This window comes from Galeopterus variegatus, unplaced genomic scaffold, assembly GCF_000696425.1.
Source record: "Galeopterus variegatus unplaced genomic scaffold, G_variegatus-3.0.2 Scaffold4492, whole genome shotgun sequence".
Lineage (NCBI taxonomy): Eukaryota > Metazoa > Chordata > Mammalia > Dermoptera > Cynocephalidae > Galeopterus > Galeopterus variegatus.
Window position 1 is genome coordinate 46,176 of NW_007730603.1, and position 18,466 is coordinate 64,641.

An 18,466-nucleotide genomic window follows, 5' to 3' on the forward strand; every position below is an offset into this window, starting at 1 on the left:
GTCATGGGAACAAAGATGTGGGGGATTTTATTCCAACAACCCAAACTGGAAGTAATCTCCCTTCTCTCTGATTCCAAGCACTTTTTTCATTCCTCTCCTTAAAATAATTGCATTGTGGATATTAACACCTGAGATTAACACTTAAGGTGGATGTCGAAGAAGCAGGAATTCATCAGTTGAACAAAGTGTCGGTGTTTCAGGAAAAGGCAACTAACTGTCTGTGCAAAGAAACTGAAAAAAACACAAACTTTTCCTAATAGCTAAAGCAAAAAGTAGGAAAACAGTAACAGGAAGTGAAAGGGCAAACAACTTAATAGGAATCAGATTACAAAGGGTCATATACGTGATGTTATCACAGATGTTTGCTATGTCCAAACTCATCAAATTGAACATACTAAATATGTGCAGTTCTTTGCGTATCAACTATATCTCAACAAAGCTGTTAAAAAACAAAAATACTGTGGTCTTCCAGATGTTGCCTGGCTCCCTCACCCACCCTAACTTACTGATAGTCAAACAGCACTGTGCTATGGGAACTTTGGCATGAAAGTATCACAGGTTCAAGTCCCAGCTCTACCATTTTCTGGCAGCATGACCACTGGTGACTTATTTTCCCTTTTTGAGTCTTTTTTCTTACACATAAAACTTGGTAGTCCTCACATCTCAAAAGCTGGCATGAGGGCGAAATAGCATGCCCTTAGTAGATCAACTGGCCAACAAACGTTAGTACTATAAATACCAATTCAGTAAGAGGGAGAGCTCAACAAAGTACAAACTTTCAATCCTGTAAATACTAGTTAGGGAAAGAAAAAGAGGGGTGGGGTGTCATATATACCCTTAAAAAGCAATTAGGAGTTCTAGATTAGCTGAAAAGCAATGACTTCCAAAATACTCCTCTCGCAGTTGTGGAGAACTAGAGTTCTCAATGAGCCCGATTATGAACTAACAGCTGGCAGATATTGGATACTCACTATGACACCATGCTAAGTGCTTTGCAAGTACTCCATTTAATCCTCACAACCATCTTTTAAGGGAGCACTTTTATTACCCCCTTTTCAGACAAGAAAACTAAGTCACACTGTTTAAGCAATTTGCAATATAGTGGAGAATTGGAGCCTGGAAGCTGGTATAATAAAGGGAGAAATGGAAGTGTGACTGAGGGAGGGACAGGGATGAAGAGAAGGAATGGACGTGAAGGACATTAAGAAAAACAATTTTAAAATATGATAGATAATGCATGGCAGTGCCATAAACTATCAGAAAATACATTAACAGGAATGCTAGCTAATGTTAGTTTCACTTTTGGTGGTGGTGGCAAGAAATAGGATGACAAATTTCCCATTGACTAATGATAATCATGTTTAGATGCATCTCTCCACTAGCAGTTAATGATGACCATTTATCATGTAAAACACTCAGAGATTCAAATCCAGGTTTGCTGGATTCCAAACAGTACCATCCCCCTTCATTAGAGAAAACTCAAGGCCACCTATTAGGCTTTTCCCCCAATTCACAGTATTTACTAAATAGGACTACAAAAACAAGTAGGTTCTTACATCTTCAAGTCGAGTCCAGTAGTGGAGAACACTATTTAAACAGAAAACCGGACTTGTCAGAGAAGGAAGATCGGTGAAGATTGTCGGTGTTTCAGGAAAAGGCAACTAACTGTCTGTGCAAAGAAACTGAAAAAAACACAAACTTTTCCTAATAGCTAAAGCAAAAAGTAGGAAAACAGTAACAGGAAGTGAAAGGGCAAACAACTTAATAGGAATCAGATTACAAAGGGTCATATACGTGATGTTATCACAGATGTTTGCTATGTCCAAACTCATCAAATTGAACATACTAAATATGTGCAGTTCTTTGCGTATCAACTATATCATTAAAGAAAAAAAAAGGAAGGGAATAAAATAATTACATAAAGTACTAAAACTCAATTTTAAAGTGCTCTCAGAACAAATGAAGTAATATATACTCAATTCTTAAATTTCCCATAAAGAAAAATATCAGTGAGCAGCAATTTTAAAAGTTTCCCTAGATAAACACCACGAAATCCTGTCAAGATCTCACCTGGCGCTTCAGTTGAACCCAGGTTCCTTTCTCTTTTGCTTCCTTCTTTTTCTGATCATTTTCCTTCACGCGTTTGAGGAAACTGTCTCGGCTTTTAGAGTGCTTAATATGCTCAATACGCACATTAATTCTCTTGGCAAGAATCTTGCCCCTGGAGAGTAGAAATTCCCATAAGTGCTTCATCAAAAATATAATGGAAATGCACAAAACTGCTTCAGCAATTTCATTTACTAAATAAATAAATCTTTTACCCAGATAGAATAAATCAAGGTGATGGCTTGATTATTTAATTTACAATCAATTATCAATCTTATTGGAAGAGGCTTTGAGGCAAACATCCCTACTTTTAAGCTCTTCTTCTGATTGACAGCCTCTGAAAGAACAGTAATTTAACCAAAACCAGATCACTAACAAAATTTAAAATTACAAACTTCTCTTTTTATACTACGAAAACTGAACTGCTTAATACCAAACTGCCTAAGACTTTCTAGTAAGTCTATTACAATTTGTTTCCTCTGACAGGATACAAGACAAACATCCAGTTTGCCTGAGTTTTAAAAGGATATTTCCTTTGCCCCACTTGAATGACCAATAAAGACATAAGTCCAATTGGCAAAGTGAAAAGGGGGTATGACAACACTGACTAGCCGCAGGGAACTATGATATTACTTACTTAACCTGTTTGTTTACAACAATGCCAACAGCATGCTGGGTAACATTGTAGACTCTTCCAGTTTTACCGTGGTAACATTTGTGGGGCATTCCTTTTTGAACAGTTCCCATTCCCTGTTAAGAAATGAGAAAAATGTTACACAAGCAATTTCCCTTTCTTTTTAAATACTGACTTTTACAGCACTATGATAGAAGACTTCTTTTAAATGGCAACTCAAGAGCTTTCAGAGCCGGTGAAATGTGTTTTTCACTTTGCTTCAAGCAATCAAAAAGACAATCATCATTAAGCTCTAATGCCAGAATATTTAAATGTTAAGTCACAAAATAGCCTATCACTTGTATTTTCTTAAAAATAGTAATCTCCATCTTCATCAGTAATTAAATTTTGCATAAGGGAATTCCTTTTCACTAAGACAAACTCCTGATTTTTTTCCTTCTAATTTTCCACTAAGCTATTAACTTCAAGCAGAATATGAGAAAAATTTAGACTCAATAAACATTTATTCTATACTCATAAACTTAGGCAGACTTCCCTCTAAAATTCAGAAAGATAAATGGATACAACAGATACAATATACACTAGTGTTTTAATTCTTGTACTAGATTAAATCCAACTTTCCTAACTTCTGTAATGTTATTTTCCCAATTTGTAATTTACCTTGATGTCTACAATATCACCTTTCTTGTAGATTCGCATGTATGTGGCCAAAGGAACAACTCCTGCAAAATAATGATTTTTAAAAATTTGGTGTAGTCAGTATCAGGATCAAAAAAGTCTAGAGTAAAAAGAAATGTAATTTTAATAGCTTTCAACACACATGCCCCCCAACTTTGACAGTTACATAAATTTTAAAATCTTGCTAATAGACAATTTCTCCTAAAAGCAAAATCAGTTTACTAAATCACACCCTGTCTCCAAGGTTTAATCTTACACTGATATCCAGTTACAGAAGTACTAAATAAAATTCATGCTTTTTGTTACAAAATAAGTTAGGTAGATGTTAGCTATGTAATGCCATTTATGAACATTATATAAAACACAACACATATGTTAATAAAATACAAATTTATGAAATGGTTGCTCTCAAAGAGGAAATCTACTTACCATGTTTTCTAAAAGGCCTAGAAAACATATATCGGGTGCCTCTCCTCTTTCCCTTTGTGTTCGTCATTTTGGCGAATTACTGAAACCAGAAAGTATAAAAAGTCAAATACAACTAAAAACTGGCGGTTTTGCCCCTTTAATAAAAAAATTCTACAATTTCAAATGTTTGCATTTCAGTGGCAATGAGAGAATTAGGGAACAATCTAAAAAGCTGGAGCACCAATCAATATTTCTTCTAAAAGATATAAACTCATTATTTTAATAAGTAAGGTCTTGGCCAAAAACATTAAAACTCCTAAGTAGCAGAACGGCTACCAGAAACTAAACCAGTATCCTTCCCCTATTATAACATAAAAACACAAGAGGACTTTTCCACACTATTTGCAGAACCCAGTCTAGAATGCCAAAAACACTGAAATCACTCACTAGCGGATAATGTATTCTTGGAGAACACGATAAAACTCAGACTTGCAATTTATGTTGCAGATTAAATCCATTTTGTTATTAACCTAATTTTCTGTGAAAGTGTCTTATACATCATCTATTTAACTGCCCCAAATCTCTCAATTCACTTCATATTTCTGATTATTTACTAGGAATCACACAGAGGGTGGGTGGTGATGGTGTGTGGAAACCAGGCTTTATAATCAGTGACCTAAATTTGACATAGGCTCTGCGCCACTTACTTACTGGGAGAGGTACATGTAAGCTCTCATCTTCATCTGTAAAATGGGGTCAACACTTTGATAACTAGGATTATGTCTACAAAACATGCAGCAATTCTTGGAACATGTAAACTGCTCTAGAGTAACTGATAACTAATTTATCATTATGGAAAAATACACTCATAGGCAACTCAGACCTGAATCTTCAGTTTCCCAAAAGGCCACAAGTTTGATAGCTCTGGTATTCAAGCCCAGAATAATTGCCATTCCTTCAATTATTCCTACCACAAGGCAAAATACCAAGTCAGGCTTAACTAACTTGTTGACAGTATCCTAACATAAACTGGTGACTTAGTGTTTCCCAAAAGGCCACAAGTTTGATAGCTCTGGTATTCAAGCCCAGAATAATTGCCATTCCTTCAATTATTCCTACCACAAGGGAAAATACCAAGTCAGGCTTAACTAACTTGTTGACAGTATCCTAACATAAACTGGTGACTTAGTTTAACACTCCTTAATCTTAAACAATGATTCTACCAAAGTACCCTCTTCATGAAAACTGCGTGGCGAGGAAACTCAAGAATGTTTCACATAACCCATCAAAGCCAAACCACTGTTACAATGAATAACATCTTTGACTTTTAAAAAAGGCAACTAGTAAGTGCCAGGTGCCCTCTTCTAAACCTCAAAGTCTCTGTTTAATTAACAAGGAGTGATGCTCTGCAGATTTTAAGTCACTTTGTGGGGTCACAAGGCGGAAGAATCAGTAACATAACTTATTTCTGACTCCAGAGCTCATGCTTCTCCACCACATCCATTTTCCTGAATAAGAAATTCATTTTGTCTAGACCCAAAACACATAAAATTAAGTGCGTTTTCAAAACAATATTTAACGTGTGAAACAATGCCTTAGAGTCTACAAAAGTACCAAAAATTATGCCAACCAGGACCCACTATTGGGTGCAACCTGCAGTTTGCCCGACTCTGGCAGCTGGCATTTAATATCCACAGACTAGACAAAAAGATGATGGGCTATGATTAACTGGTTATCAGATAACTTTTTTTCTAAATTTCTAAGTCGGACATATAGGTGTCCCGGAATCCCTTCACTCAACGCATGCTGCCGTAGAGTGAAAACAATACCTCCTCTTCGTGCAAATACTGGTGTTGCAACCTTAAAGCACTTTCCCTTTGTCCAACTGCCATCCGAGACCAAGATTTTTAAGAAATCGGAAATCAAATCATTCGCTTAAGAAGAGTGGTCGGTGTTCATTATCCTAGACGACTCGGTGGGCAACCACCCCGTTCTAGGCCTCAGCGGAGACCGAAACATGCCTGGTTTTAAACCGTTCCGACCACCCCGAAATCCCTATCCTATACCATTACAAGGTTAGAGGTGAAAACACCTCACTGGGAAGAGTTCGAAAGGCACCAGACCACGCGGCCCCCCACAGCGTATTCGGCAGGGCCGCTCAGGACACCGAGGATAAATCCATGGGGGCATACGACGAAGTCCTTTGAGGGTTAACTCAAATCGCCTCACCCTCAGTGACTCGTCCTCAAGACTGCCCCGCCACAGGGCCGGGGCATCGCAGTCCGGTTCTCAGCCCCTGGGCCAGGTCCGACCCGGCGCACGCTGCTCCCGGTCTGGCAGGACATGCTTATACCCGCCTCCCCGCCCCCCAGTGGACCCTAGACAAGCTAGACAGTCTCTCAAGAGTTCCAGCGCACGGCCTCCGCAGCCAGAGGGCTGCCGTTCAAGTCTGTCTAACGCGGGGTACCGGGAGCCACGCGCAGACCCTACCTGGAAGATGGCGGTTCCGGCCGAAAGGAAAGAGGAGGGGCCTCGGGGAGCGCCTCACGAGGGCCTGCGGGCTGCCCGCGGCGCTGCCTGAAGGAATCGCCAGCCTAAAGCCACTCTTTTCTAATGAAGGGGATCGTTGCTGAGAACAAGGTGAGTCTGTGACGATGCTTTCTTTTCTTGCAAGAAAGAGGCAATCGGCCAACACAAGCTGACACTTGTATCGTGTCGGACAGCCCGGAAAGGGGCCTTGAAGGTCGTCAAACAGGACGCCGACGTCCCGAACGTGCCCACGTCTACCCTCGCGTCGGTGCGCACGCCGGAAGTGGGCCTGCGTGTTCGTCTCCAGGCGGGAGACAGCGGCTGGTCCTGCGGTGTCAGAACTGTATGAAGGGCTCCTAGCTGCTGTTGACACGTTTGCTTGCAGAAATGATTCCGTGGGCGCGGAAGTCAGACTGTAGTGAAACAAACATATTATCTGGTTTGGATGTCTTTCCAGAATTTTTTACCACCTAAGCGTCTAAATATACGTTCCTGCTGGTAGATGCGCAAATGGTAAAAACCACTTTGGGATGCAATTTGGCAAGATCTAGTAAAACTGAACATACTTAAATACTAACCTCCAGCATTCCGCTCCTAAGTATATGTCCTATTGAAATTGTGATATGCAGACAGAGATGTACATAACAGCACTGTGGGTAGAAGCAAAATATTAGAAACGTCCATCAATAAAAGAATAAATACATTATGGGTTGTTGATAGGAAGGAAAAAGACTGAACTCAGAAAGGCAGAAAGAGGAAGATGGAGAAGAAATAAATAGCATGACAATTTATATACATATAATTATAAAACATGTACAACAGTACTATATATTGGTAAGGTGTATATGCATATGTAGTTAAAGTAATGGAATACAAGGGAATGAAAATCAAGTGTAGAAAAGTCATGTCTGCTAGAGAGGGGACTAAAGGCTTTAACTATTGACTATTAAGCTGGGTATTGAGTATACGGGTAGCCGTTGTTTTAGATATTATGCCTTTTACAATGCATATTGTTTTCTTAATATAGTTTATTTTTTAAGGTTATGTTAGGTTTATTTTTAAAATTGAGAAAATATTTCAGAGAATTCTCATCTTCAGGGCATCCAGTTCCCCCTATTACTAACACCTCACTGTAGTATGGTATGTTTGTTGCAATTAATGAACAAGTATTGTATATTATTATTACTGAAAGTCCATAGTTTACTCAGATTTCCTTAGTTTTTACCTAATGTCCTTTCTCTGTTCTGGGATCCCATCCAGGATGTCACATTGCATTTAGTTGTCATATCTCCTTATGTGCCTGTTGGCTGTAGCAGTTTCTCACACTTTCTTTATTTTTGATACAGAGTACACAACCTTGACAGTTTTGAGGAATACTGGTGAGATATTTTGAAGGATGCCCAAACATTAGAATTTGATGTTTTTCTCATGATTGTATGTATTGTTTTTAGGATGCAGTTTTTTAAAAATTGGCTAAGCAATATAAAAACTTTACCTGCCTGAATATAGATAATATTTTCTGTATTAGTCCGTTTTGTGTTGCTTATAACAAAATACATGGAACTGAGTAATTATAAAGAAAAACAAAATTTATTGCTTACAGTTTCTAAGGCTGGGAAGTCTAAAGTCCATCTGGTGGTGGTGACAGTGACCCAGGGATCTCACATTGCAAGATAGTGGAAGCAGAGATAGCAAGAAAGACAGACTCTCCTCTTCTTTTAAAGTCCTGAGAACCACGCCCTTGACCACCATTTTTAATCCATTCAGTATGGCATGGTCCTACAATCCAATCACCTATTTAAGGCTCCACCTTTCAATTACCATATATATGATTTCCCACCCTTGTAACAGTTACAGTGGGGGCTAAGATTCTAATCCATAAACTTGAGGGACACAGTTTAAGCTTCAGTGAGTTTTGGGGGGGACATAATTCAGTCCACTACATTACCTCATTGTTTTTAAATTTTGCATTTCTTTGACTCACTCCCCTGACATATCTGGAACTTGTGATTTCTAAACGGTGCATCAGCTCCAAAATTTGGAATTCATACTTTCTGTGACCACAGTCTCCAGCCCTTAAATTCACTTGCTCAAGGACTCAAGGAGTGTAATGGTTAATTTTAGGTGTCAACTTGACTAGATTAAGTAAGAATCATATATTTCAGAGTAACTAAGAGTAAATTTCACATGACTCACCATAAAACATGAAAAATAAGTGAGGTGATGGACATGTTAATTAACTTGGTTTAATCATACCACATTGTATAAATACTCCAATAAAAAAATAGCAAAAATATATAAATAGAAATTTAATAAGGTTTCAATTATAGAGCAAATCTAAATGTTTGTGACGAAAGTATTTATAATTTCTTCTATTTTAGTTAACTCTTTTTTATCTTTGTCATACCAGAATTTTAATTCCAAGTGAATTTTCTATTTTTTTAACATGTTATTTATCTCACTCTGGGCTAAGTGTAACAAAAATGATATTGCTATTATCCTAGGAAAAGCACAATTAAGAAAGCAAAAATAATAGTATACCAAAATGAATTCCAAAATTAAATGTGTCCTTGCTATGGCACATTTTAGACTTTGTACATTGCTCTTGCTGTCTTAGTGTAGATAATTAAACCCCAGTGTGTGTGCGTGCACATGTGTGTGTACATGTACATGTGTGTATATATGCATATGTACTTGTATGTGTGTATGTGTGTATACATAGTGATTGAGAAGGAGTTTTAAAAGCATCTATACTAAAATGCACAGATTATAAGTGTACAATTTGATTTTTTGCTAATGTATATAACCTCATAACCAATACCCCCAATAAAGATATGGAACATTGCCATTTCCCTGGAAAGTTCCCTAGTAATCCTTTCCTATCAATCCCCTCCCCCACCAGAACCATACAGTATTCTGTTTTCTGTAACCATAAGTTAGTTTTGCCTATTCTTGAATTTTGTATAAATAGTACCATACAGTATGTACCCTTCTTTCTGAACCTGGCTCTTTTTGTCGAGTTTAATGTTCTTGAGATTCAATCATGTTACATATACCAGTAGTTCAATTCATTTTATTGCTAAGTAGTATTCTCTTGCATGAATATACCACAATTTATTTTTCTGTTCTCTTGATGGAAATTTGAGTTGTTTACAGTTTTTTGCTCTTTTGAATAAAGCTACCATAAATATTTTTGTGAATATGTTTTCATTTGTTTGGGGTAAATATCTAGGAGTTATATTCCTTGATCATAAGGTAGGTGTATGTCTAATTTCATAAAATGTTGCAAAATGTTTTCCAAAGTGAACCCCAATTTTATTAATTTAGCATTTTCTCCTGAAGGGTTAAGACATTTATTTTGGCTGTAAGGTTTTAAAATATATTTGTGTCAGTAGCTCCATTGTACAGATCTGAAAAGCAAAGTGGTTTCCTGAGTCTCTAATGGTCAGTTTGTCTCTAGTTTGAGATCATTAATGTAAAGAGAATAAAAATGTATTGAAACTTTAGAAGAAATAGGAAATAAATGTAGAAGGTAGGAAACCTCAAAATTCATTCAATATTTATGAGCATCTAGATTAAATCAAGTACTGTAGTAAGTGATGAAACTATAAAAATGAATAAAACATGATCCTTGCCCTCAAGGAACCCAGAAAGAGTGGGTGGAAGGTGGAAGAGAAAGGTGAGTCCATTACAGTATTCTAAGTGATAAAATAGAGGGCACAGAACGAGTGGTATGGGAGTTCTGTAAGGGAAGCCACTACCCCTAGATTGGAGGAAGGGCAAGGAAAGAAAGAGCCCCCAGACAAAAAAGGAAGCATCCGAGGAGGTTTAACTTGATGAAAGAGTAGTACTTTGACCAGAGAACAAATAGGAAGAGGAAACAGCTTATGTAAAGGCATAGAGATGGATAACAATTTTAATAGATTGGAGAAATAAAAGGCATCCAATAGTTTTAGAAAATAAGGTCAACAAATGAACAGGAATGTGGCTTATCAAAATGAAGATTTATAATTTTGCACTAGACTTGAGTAAAATTTTTAAAAAACACAACTTTTGGTTATTAAGCTAAATTTACATCTCTGTATTTCTATTTTTGTTTTCTCCTGTGAAGGGATTTTAACAAAATATATATTTTATTTTGGTTTTCAGAAGACATTGGCAATTTAACTCCAGGAGGACAAATATTCTAAGATAGGAGGAAACAAGGCTCTGTCCTTTCTGTGTGAGGCTCTCATGGGGTACCTCGTTTGAGTACTCGCTTCTCATGCTTTGTCCTTTGTCCTGGTAGATTGGCAGGAGAACAATTTTAAATGAACTGATTAGAAGTTTCTAGTGTAGAAAGTATATAAGGAGAATTCTTGTCTCCAGAAAAATGTCACTGAAATGACAGATAAAGTAGTGAGGGGCAGAAATACTATGAATAATTGAAAAATATATCATGAAAAATAATAACAAAATAATTAATCTTTTTTCCATCAAACTTTTCATTTGAGATCTTGAGAAGCAACAGAATGAACAAGAAAAAGTCTATTTTTTTTTCTTTTTGTCTTTTTTTACTGACCGGTAACGGGATTGCAACCCTCGGTGTCGCGCCCATACTGGGGACCGGCAACGGGATCGCAACCCTCGGTGTTGCGCCCGCACTGCGCTCAGCCAGTGAGCGGGAACCGGTCTCCACATGGGATCCGAACCCTCGGTGGGAGCGCCGCCGCGTTCCCAAGCGGCGCACTCTCCAGTGCGCCACCGGGCCGGCCCCGAAAAAGTCTATTTTTTTTTTTTTTTTTAAAAAGATGATCAGTAAGGGGATCTTAACCCTTGATTTGGTGTTGTCAGCACCACGCTCAGCCAGTGAGCGAACCGGCCATCCCTATGTGGGATCCGAACCCAGGGCCTTGGTGTTATCAGCGCCGCACTCTCCCAAGTGAGCCACCGGGCCGGCCCAGAAAAAGTCTATTTTTTACTCAAGCAAGGCAAAAAATTGTGTTCTTCCAAAATCTGATTCTCTACCTGAAAACTGAGGCATAATTATGAAACTATGAGGTTGGACATTGAAATTGAATCTCAACCCTCAACCTAGGTCCTCATTGTCTGCATCCATTTTCTGTTCTCAAATCCTGCTTTTTGATACAGCTTCGAAAATATCTTCAACTACCCTAGACTGTAAGGCCAGCGCAATATGAGTCAGAACCTAATCAAATATCAGACAGGAAATGTGTTAAGTCATAAGGATAGTCAAGGAGGTAATTGCAGTGGTTTGTGGAGACCCAGTTACGTTTATGGAGTAAGGCACAATTGGGAAATGTGAAAACAAATATGATGTTGAACTTTTGTAGTAGGTGGGATGCACCTACTAAACCATAAGGACTTGTAATAAATTCAAGGAAACCAGTTGGTCAGTTGGAGTCAACAGTGCTCACTCCTAATGATTATATTAGTTTTTCTAAGGTAACGCCATCACCTAGAGCTATACAGATAACTTTCTGGAAAAGTTACTTTTTCTATTTGTAGAGAAGGAAGGAAGAGTTTCACCCTTTGATCCCACACGCTTGCTTTATAGTGATTTAGGTGAGGGCTGACAAGTAAAATTCACTTCTGTTGTTTGCCCTGATTGATTGATTATGGCTACCTGGACCTGAGCAGAGAGGTTTCTGAGGCTAATTCCAGGCTCACTGAAAATTTAAGGTTATCAATACCTGATGTGAGCTCACTGGGAAGAAAAGCACCTCTATATGTCATATTTTTGTCACTTCTGGTTTAGATAACTGGGAGTAGAAAAAGTAATTTCACTCAAAGGCAAGGTCCTGCACAGAATTTGAAACAGGCTAGGAAAGCATGGGGGTCTTGCCTTATAGGGATACTCTGAAAGAGAGGGGTCTCTATAGCAAAGCTAGTAAGAAAGAAGAAAAAGCATGAGTTTTAGAGTCATACTGACTAGCTTTCAACTCCGTTCTATCACTTCCTGTCAACCTCTGTGTCTTTGTCTTTAAAATTGAAGCACAAACACTTGTTTAAGAGGGGCTTGGACTTAAAAAATACCACGAGATAATGAATGTAGAACATCTTTTCCATTTTGTACATCACCTGGCACCTGTCAGGTACAAAGCATGTCCCTTTCTCTTCCTTACACCTTCTCTCCTCCTAGTGCTGGTGTTCTCAAAGTCTGGGTGTCTCTGTGACCCTTGCAAGGGATCTGTGAGGTCAAAACTATTTCCAGAATAATGCCAAGACACTACTTGCCTTTAATCTCCATCCTTAAGTACATATATCTTTTTCGGGGACAGGGTGGCTGGTATTACTTATCTTTTTAACGTAGAGTGTGTGACAAAACGGGAAGTATGCGTAAGACACTTGTGCTATCTGATTAGTTCGATGGTTGTCTGGAGGAAAAGCACTTTGCTATTGTTTGAATTGAGAGCTGAACTAACCACTTTATTCCATCAAATGCTTTTTACTTGAAAGATTGACAAACTATGGTTATTCAGACTTGGGTATTTGGCAGACATTTCTGAAAAATCAACTAAACCAGACTGCTACTTCAGTGAAAACAACTGATAATGTTTCTTGCCAGTGAAAATTTGAGCTTTTAAGTGAAAATTAGGATTTTGGAAAACTTGTATCCACCACTGTGAGCTTGACAGTTTCTAAACATAGATCCTTTTCTGGTGAGATCACCGGTGAAACTAACAAATGTGTTTTGTTTTATATTGTACTGTACTTTTATATTGTACATGTAATAAAATATAATAATAAAATATAATAAAATGTGTCAACATTTCGATGATCTGCGTAACTTACAAAAAATGTTGCAAAAAAATGATTGGGAAAACATCCATTTGAAGAGTAAGATAGTCCAATAGACAGAATATGAAATCTTTTTTTTTTTTTTTTCCTTTTTGTCTTTTTTCGAGTCCAGCAACGGATCGCAACCCTCGGTGCCGCGTCCGCACCTCGCTCAGCCAGTGAGCAGGAACCGGTCTGTATGTGGGATCCGAACCCTCGGCGGGAATGCCGCCATGCTCCCAAGTGGCGCACCGTAGCAGTGCGCCACCGGGCCGGCCCCAGAATATGAAATCTTTTTTTTTTTTTTTCCTTTTTGTCTTTTTTCGAGTCCAGCAACGGATCGCAACCCTCGGTGCCGCGTCCGCACCTCGCTCAGCCAGTGAGCAGGAACCGGTCTGTATGTGGGATCCGAACCCTCGGCGGGAACGCCGCCATGCTCCCAAGTGGCGCACCGTAGCAGTGCGCCACCGGGCCGGCCCCAGAATATGAAATCTTCATTGTTAAGTTTTCGGATTGTACATTGCAACTAATCTTTTAAAAAATCTGCCACTTGTTGAGTGTTGCATAGTATCAAATAATAGCCACAGTTATCTGAAAAGGTTATTAAAATACTTCTCCCTTTTGTAAACATATCTGTGTGAGGCTGGATTTTCTTAATATACTTCAACGAAACAGCATATGGCAATATACTCATTGCAGAAGCATGTAGAATCCAGCTGGTTTTGATTGAGCTAGACGTTAAGGACTTACAAAGATGTAAAACAATGCCACACTTCTTACAATATTTTTGGAAAATATAATTATTTGTCATGAAAATATGTTAACGTGTAGTAAGGTTTTTATTATTTTTAATGACTTTCTAAAAATTCATTTTAATTTCTAATATGGTAAATATTGATAGGTACAACCACATAAGCAAAAGTTCTTATTGATCCTTAATAATTTTAAGAGGTACAGGAATCTCGAGACCAAAAAGATTAAGAACACTGCCCTAGTCCTAGAACTTCTACTGCTGGTTATGCTTTGACTCTCCTGGAAGAAAACCAGGGATGTCACTGGAAGTTCCTGAAGTAATATCCTTTTTTAGTAAACTTTGATATTACACTTTTGGGTGAGTTCCAGACCAAAATATTCATGTTTCCGTAGTGATCTTGCTTCTGCAAAATTTTCTTAGAAGGGACTAATGGGATTATTTCCATTTTGCTTTGTAAATTCTGGACAGATCATAATACAACTTTGCTGAATTACTTGAAAGTGAAGGTCTTGGATTTTTACTTTAATTTGTCTTGTAATTATGCTGATTTTGCTTCACCGTTAATCTCTCCTGTCCTTAGATTTCTAATGAAACTGCTTATATAAGTCAACCATGTCAGATTTTATGAGAAAATCAGATAGGATACTAGCACATGGTTATGCTTGTTAAAATTTATCTCAGGCACGCTTTTAAAAAGAAACCCACAACAGTTTTCTTAAAATAGTCATTCTGGTTGTCAAATAAAATAGGTGAGCAATTAGGCTTCTATCTGATGAGGAGATTAAAAAATTTCTGACTGGCACAGTGTCCTGTTTCTATCTTTGAGCTATAATTCAGGTACTTTGCTGTATTCTGATAGGATAAGAAGAATCTGTGGTTGAAATATTTTGACTACAGTCATTGCTGACAAAAGACTAAAACCTTTTTAGCCATTATAAAAATTACTCTTGCTAAGGTTTCATGTGTGCCAGGAATTTTGGAAATAGACTTTTTGGTTTTTTTGAAAACTGACAATAACTTTAACCGTTATAATGAAATACAATGACGTAAAAATATTTCTGCAAAATAGTTGATATAAAATGCTTTTAAAAGTCGTAGCACTGGAATTTGTAGCTGAAGCATAAAATGAAATGTGAAGAACATTTGTCAGCCACTAATGCTGCTAATTAACACTAAGCTTTCATATTCTAGATATGCTAATTTTACATATTTGCTACTTTGTATCCTTTGATCTGTATCTCCCCAGGATGAATAAATCAAAAGATCCATTGTACAACATGAAGATTAGAGTTAATAATAGTGTTTTGTATTCAAGATTTCTGCTAAATGAGTAGATTATAATTGCTCTCACCACAGGGGGGAAAGTGGGTAACTATATGAAATGATAGATATGTTAATTTGCTTCAATATAGTAACATTTTACTATACGTATGTATCTTATAACATGTTGTATACCTTAAACACAATACAATTTATTTTTTAAAAACAATTTCTATAGGTATAATTTCACTGCCAACTATTTTTTTCAAACTAGTTTTCAATATCTCTGATACTTAAAATTTGATTTCTGTATTATATTTTTTTCTCCCCGGCAGCTGGCCAATATGGAGATTTGAACCTTGAGCTTGGTGTCATAACACTGTGCCCTAACCAACTGAGTTAACTGGCCAGCCCTGACTTCTGCAGTATTTGAAAGCTGATTTATGTGCATGAGATTGGCAAGGTTCAATTTAAATTGTTTGCTAGAATTTTATTTAATTTTAGTTGATCTAGGAGAAAATTCTTGAAACTAGGGAGGAAATTGGATAGGAAACTTCAAGGGACAGTAGTCTGATTACCTTGGCACAATGAATTTCAGAAAATTATACTATAAGTCTCATAAGGATAGGGACTTTATCACTATAGACTTTCCACTTTACAGCCAGTGCTTAGCATATGCTTAGCAAATTTTCAAAAAAAATTGAGAAGAGAGAGGGAAAAGATGAAAATGAAAGGGACCAACAAGCTGGCCCAACTGGATTAGCATTGATACCAGTAATTTTAATAGCAATAATAGAATTTTAAGAAAATGATCATTCACAGTTGTGGAATCTTGTAGTGTCAAAGAATTGCTGTTCAGGGGCCGGCCCATGGCTCACTCGGTAGAGTGCGGTCTGATAACACCAAGGCCGCGGGTTCGGATCCTATATAGGGATGGCCGGTTTGCTCACTGGCTGAGCGTGGTGCTGACAACACCAAGCCAAGGGTTGAGATCCCCTTACCGGTCATCTTTAAAAAAAAAAAAAAAAAGAATTGCTGTTCAGGACCCATTTGAGATTGACCAATGAGTCTGACTTAGTCTGCTGCTCAGCTGACTGGTTTCCTCAAGCAGTGTTCAGGGCATTCATTTATTCATGGAGCATACATTTATTGGTCACCTATTATGTAACAGGCACTGATCTAGTACTGGAGATACAGGGGGAAAAAAAAGAAATCCCCATGTTCTTGAAGTTTACATTCTAGTGAGGAAAGACAGATAATAAATTATACATTATTTGCATTATTACATTAAAATATATTCATTATGGCAGATGGAAATGTGCTATGGAGAAAAAAAATCAAAAGGGGGGCCGGCCTGTGGCTCACTTGGTAGAGTGCGGTGCTGATAACACCAAGGCCACGGGTTCGGATCCCATATAGGGATGGCCGGTTTGCTCACTGGCTGAGCGTGGTGCTGACAACACCAAGCCAAGGGTTGAGATCCCCTTACCGGTTGCAATCCGTTGCCGGTCACGAAAAAAGACAAAAAGGAAAAAAAAAATTTATTTTAAATTCTGTGCCAGATAACCCAAATAGCTAAACTTTTTGTAAGTCAATCTCTCATTCTATTTTTTCTTTTTTTTTTTTTTCTTTTGTCTTTTGAAAAGAAAAGAAAAAAAATCAAAAGGGGAAATGAGGAGACATCACAATTTGAAGTAGACTGTCCAGAGAAGATCTCACTGAGAAGGATATTTGAGCAAATATCTGAAGAAAGTGAAGAAGGGAGCCATGCAGGTATCTGAGAGAAGAGCACTTCAAGCAAAGAACAAGTGCAAAGATCCTGTGGACAGAGAGTGTTTGATGTATTTAAACAATGGGGTCAATGGGCTGGATCAGAGAAAAGGAGGAGATGGATAGTGTGGAATGCAGTAAGAGGTAAGGGAGGCATATTTTGTGGGACCTTTCGGCATTTCAGTTACTTTGGTTTTTACTCTGAGTGAGCTGGAAAGGCATTAGAGGGTTTTGAAGAAGAATGACATTATTTGACTTATTTTTGTAAAAGATGACTGTGTGGGTTTAGTGTTAAGATTAAGAGTAAACAAGACAATTGCTTACAGGGAATATATATTAGAAAAGATCTCAAATCGGTAAGTTAACTTTACACTTTTAGAAAGTAGAAAAAGAAAAGCAAACAAAATCCAAAGCAATCAAAGGAAGGAAATAAAGAATAGGAAGGAAATAAAGAAAAATAGAAAGGAAATAAATGATATAGAAAATAGAAAAACAATAGAGGAAATCAATGAAACCAAAAGTTGGTTCTTTGAAAAGATAAACAAAATTGACAAACCTTAACTACACTGGCCTAGGCAAAAAAAGAGTGAGATTCAAATTATTAAAATCAGGAATAAAAGAGTGGTTACCACTACCAAACTTACAGAATTACAAAGATTATAAAGAAATACTATAAATAATTACATGTCAACAAATTAGTCAACTTGCATGGAATGAACAAATACCTAGAAAGACATAGACACTGAAACTGACTCAAGAAGAAATAGAAATCTAAATAGATCTGTAGGGCCAAGCCCGTGGCGCACTCAGGAGAGTGCGACACTGGGAGCGCAGCAGCGCTCCCGCCGCGGGTTCGGATCCTATATAGGGATGACTGGTACGCTCACAGTGCTCACTGGCTGAGCGCAGTGCAGCCGGTCTCAAAAAGGACAATAAATAAATAAATAAATAAATAAATAAATAAATAAATAAATAAAATAGATCTGTAACAAGTAAAGCGATTGAATCAGTAATTTAAAATGTTCCCCCAAAGAAAAGTCCAGGCCCCAATTATTTTACTGGAGAATTATATCCAATATTTATCAAAAAATTACTTACAAATACTTTACAAACTCTTCCAAAATACAGAGGAGGAAGGAAAGTTTCTATGAAGCAGTATTACCAGATACCAAAGCCAAACAAAGACATTACAAGAAATGAAAACTACAGACTAATATCCTTCATGCATTTAGATGCAAAAAACAAACAGACAAAAAACAAATGCTTAACAAAATATTAGCAACCAAATCCACCAACATATAAAAAGGATTATATATTTTCACTAAATGACATTTAACCCAAGAATGCAAGGCTGATTTAACTTCTGAAAATCAATTACTGTAATACATTATATTAATAAAAGACAAAAACCACATGATTAGAGTAGATATACAGAAAAGCATGTGAAAAGACCTAATAAGGGCCGGTCCGGTGGCACACTGGATAGTGCGCCGCTTGGGAAGCGCGGCGGCGCTCCCGCCCGAGGGTTCGGATCCCACATACAGACC

General features: G+C 37.6%; 2 protein-coding genes across 3 annotated transcripts in view; one reads left to right on the plus strand and one right to left on the minus strand.

Annotated features, from left to right (window-relative positions):
• Window positions 1-2,048: 2,048 nt before the first annotated feature.
• Window positions 2,049-6,418, minus strand: RPL21 (ribosomal protein L21). 2 transcript variants are annotated; one of them, XM_008587679.1, is made up of 5 exons: window positions 6,317-6,418; window positions 3,848-3,926; window positions 3,401-3,462; window positions 2,744-2,856; window positions 2,049-2,221 (listed from the first exon to the last, which is right to left on the minus strand). In XM_008587679.1, exons 2-5 carry the CDS (start codon window positions 3,912-3,914, stop codon window positions 2,059-2,061), a joined length of 405 nt encoding a protein of 134 aa, XP_008585901.1. In that variant the 5' UTR covers window positions 3,915-3,926; window positions 6,317-6,418; the 3' UTR covers window positions 2,049-2,058. The 2 variants fall into 2 exon arrangements, with proteins under 2 accessions (XP_008585901.1, XP_008585902.1); XM_008587680.1 differs by lacking the exon at window positions 6,317-6,418 and adding an exon at window positions 6,056-6,074.
• The window catches only part of USP12 (ubiquitin specific peptidase 12), a 135,358-nt gene continuing 122,735 nt past the window's right edge, over window positions 5,844-18,466 (plus strand). The window contains exons 1-2 of the mRNA XM_008587681.1: window positions 5,844-5,901; window positions 6,550-6,698. Of these exons, the coding sequence (XP_008585903.1) occupies window positions 5,844-5,901; window positions 6,550-6,698 (207 nt within the window). The remainder of the gene's footprint in view (window positions 5,902-6,549; window positions 6,699-18,466) is intronic.